This window comes from Acanthisitta chloris, unplaced genomic scaffold, assembly GCF_000695815.1.
Source record: "Acanthisitta chloris isolate BGI_N310 unplaced genomic scaffold, ASM69581v1 scaffold45957, whole genome shotgun sequence".
Lineage (NCBI taxonomy): Eukaryota > Metazoa > Chordata > Aves > Passeriformes > Acanthisittidae > Acanthisitta > Acanthisitta chloris.
Genome location: NW_008682886.1, coordinates 1 through 2,744, shown reverse-complemented (window position 1 = coordinate 2,744; position 2,744 = coordinate 1). Strand labels below are relative to the sequence as shown.

The 2,744-nt window shown below is 39.3% G+C and overlaps 1 protein-coding gene across 1 annotated transcript; it reads right to left on the bottom strand.

Moving 5' to 3' along the window:
• Window positions 1–1,068: 1,068 nt before the first annotated feature.
• On the bottom strand, window positions 1,069–1,457 carry MBLAC2 (metallo-beta-lactamase domain containing 2; the record flags this gene model as incomplete). Its single annotated transcript, XM_009078676.1, has 1 exon — window positions 1,069–1,457. A coding segment is annotated over one exon (389 nt), but the record flags the coding sequence as incomplete, so codon positions are not given.
• Between the last annotated feature and the right edge of the window lie 1,287 nt (window positions 1,458–2,744).

The window sequence follows — 2,744 nt, the reverse complement described above, 5'->3', positions numbered from 1 at the left end:
GGTCATGTTAAAGCCTCTATCCTTCCCCTACCACAGATCATTAACAACCAAGTTACAATATAGTCACATAAAAATACTCAAACACAAATAAAACCTTTAAGCTTGTCACAGTCCAGTTCTTTCAAATTTCCAGATTTTCTAGAATACTGTTAATAATTTGTTTAATGAGCTCAACAGAAAAAAATAAACACATCAAGCAAAGGCTCAATCCACTTGTACACGTTAGTCTAACACATTCATATATTAGTCCATGACTTCTCTAATTCCTAACTCATATACCTACAAGCAAAACAGTTCCCTATCTGATGGTGAGTGCTCCTGCTTGCTCCTGTCGCATGATACAGCTGTTTCTTGCAACACACCAGGAAACTAAAGCCTCAACAGTCCATCTGCTGTTGGATCCACATCAAAAACTTTTTGGGTAAGCTGATGTATCTCTGACTTCCAGCTTGGAAGTTTGGTCTATAACATTTTCATGTGTTAGTGGATTCTAAAGAAACTGCCATGCAGCGACTTTGCAAAGATAAACATGCAGGTGATAAGGGGTGCAAGAGACCCCACTCTGCAGGAGGCAACAGCTGCAGAATGGCCTATATATCTCTTCCTGCCCACTGAGACCTGGATAGGTGTTGCTCTTGCTTTGACCTAATGGTGCTGCTCCCAGCACACTCTAGGTCTTAGGCAAGAGATCTGAGCAGAACTTGATGAATAATCACAAGCCTAGTGCTACATCAACAAGGTTTCAGGCATGAATGTAAAACATGCTATTTTGCCATATATCCATTTATCAGAATTGTAACAAAAATAAAACTATGTATTTCAATCACAATACATGTGCAAACGTGCCTTGAAAAAATAGAAAGAAAAATGATAGCTTTGACTACAGCTACTAGCTAACAAAGTTTTTATAAAAATATTAATAAAGTTGGCCAAAACAGGGAGAATTTTTGCAGCTCATCTGCTATCAATTTGCCATCTTTTTGCTAACGCATTCTACTTTTGCTTCTATCAACGCTTTCACAAGCCATTTGGTTTTACAGCAGGTGAGAAATCACACAAAACTGACTGTCACTGAGAAGTGACTCTTGAATTTGTAATGTGAAGTGCTATGCTCGCAATGGATCTCATGGCACAAGTAGAAATCTTGTGACAAACTCCAGCTTGGGAAATGTAGTTGGAAGCTAACCAATATAGCCTTTCTGCCCCAAATATGTTAAAGTGCCCAGGTAGTACCTTTTCCACAAGACCTCTGTCCACTAACTCCATAAGGCGCTGGCAACTTGCAACATAGTCGCTGATCTTGCTGTAGGGAAGCCAGTCAATCATGGATCCATCGTACACCACATCTCCACTGAACAAAATCTTTCTGTCCTTGTCGTGTAAGCAAATACTGCCTCTTGAATGACCAGGCATGTGCATAACAGTGAGCTGTCGATCCCCAAGGCTGATCACATCCCCTGCAAACAGATTTGTTACAGGAAAACATATGCATTTATGATGTTTATTATACATCACAAAGAGGATTATCTACACATACACAGAGAGTTTATGCACAGTAAATATCCACCACAATTGGAGCAGGGCATTTATTTCTCTTGGTGAGTGCTGACAAAAAGGTATTTTCAAATGGCAGAAGTAGTTAGACAAGCTTGGGCTGTTCCTGCTCTAATAAATGAAAATATGTGAAAATAAATGCAACAGATAAAATAAAACAGGAGACAAAGAGAATACATCTAAGCCTGGTCTCCTTTGAAAGTTTATAAAGTATTTAGCAATTGACCATCGTTTTACCCTCATTTGATCCACCTAGCATTGCACTGCTGTTACTCCTGAAAGGCAAGATGACAGAACATAAATTGCTGGAGGAGGACCGAGATCGGCCTCTACACATTCTTCATCTCATTCATAAAATATAAAACCAGAACTTTCTTAACATTAGTTCATTCTTCTTGTCAGTTTAAATGTGAACGCCTTTTCATTGTACTAGTGACTGAACTGTCAATTTCAGCAGAAAGTCTTATGTCCCAATGAACATTATCTTAGAAACTCTGATAATACTTTGGCAGCCAATGTACTTCTCTTTTTTTTCTAATAATGCCCCCTCTTAAAGAAAAAAAATCCTTAAAGTTCTGTTAATACAGTTAAATGTCACATCAGATCTTCACTGAAGCCTTCAGTAAGTTCAGTTCTGTTTTTCCAAGCACCTATGTGGGATAGCCTAATAAGGACAAGAAGAGAGTAAGTCCCCTGCCCAAGGTGTCACCTGTGTGTCAGACATCTACCCTTTAACTTCTGCTTCACCTTATTGTACAGTGTAGGCAGTTTGTGGCCAAAAAAACCTAGTCATTATTACCCATGAGAGACTAAATAAGGTGTTTTTAATCTGTAACAAGCCACTTGTTACACTTTTTTAATGTAATTTATGTGAAATTATGTAAATTTACATAAATTCCATAAAACAAAACCCATATTCTCTGCATATTTCAAGAAACTGCTTAGTGAATTGCACTCCTATGCCTTGACAGGTTATAAATAATGAGGGTCACCAGAGAACTGGCAGTCACGGTTTGACATACACTCCGTGCCTTTTTCATCCCACGCTGAATGGGGGTGGCTTGTAGGTTCTGGGAAGTGAAAAAATACCCGTTTAGGCACTTTGTACGAGGAGCTCATCAAAGCAGGACGTGCACAGCGGCGAGGGAGACGCTTCTCAGGGACCGGGATCCAAAACAACCCAGACACTA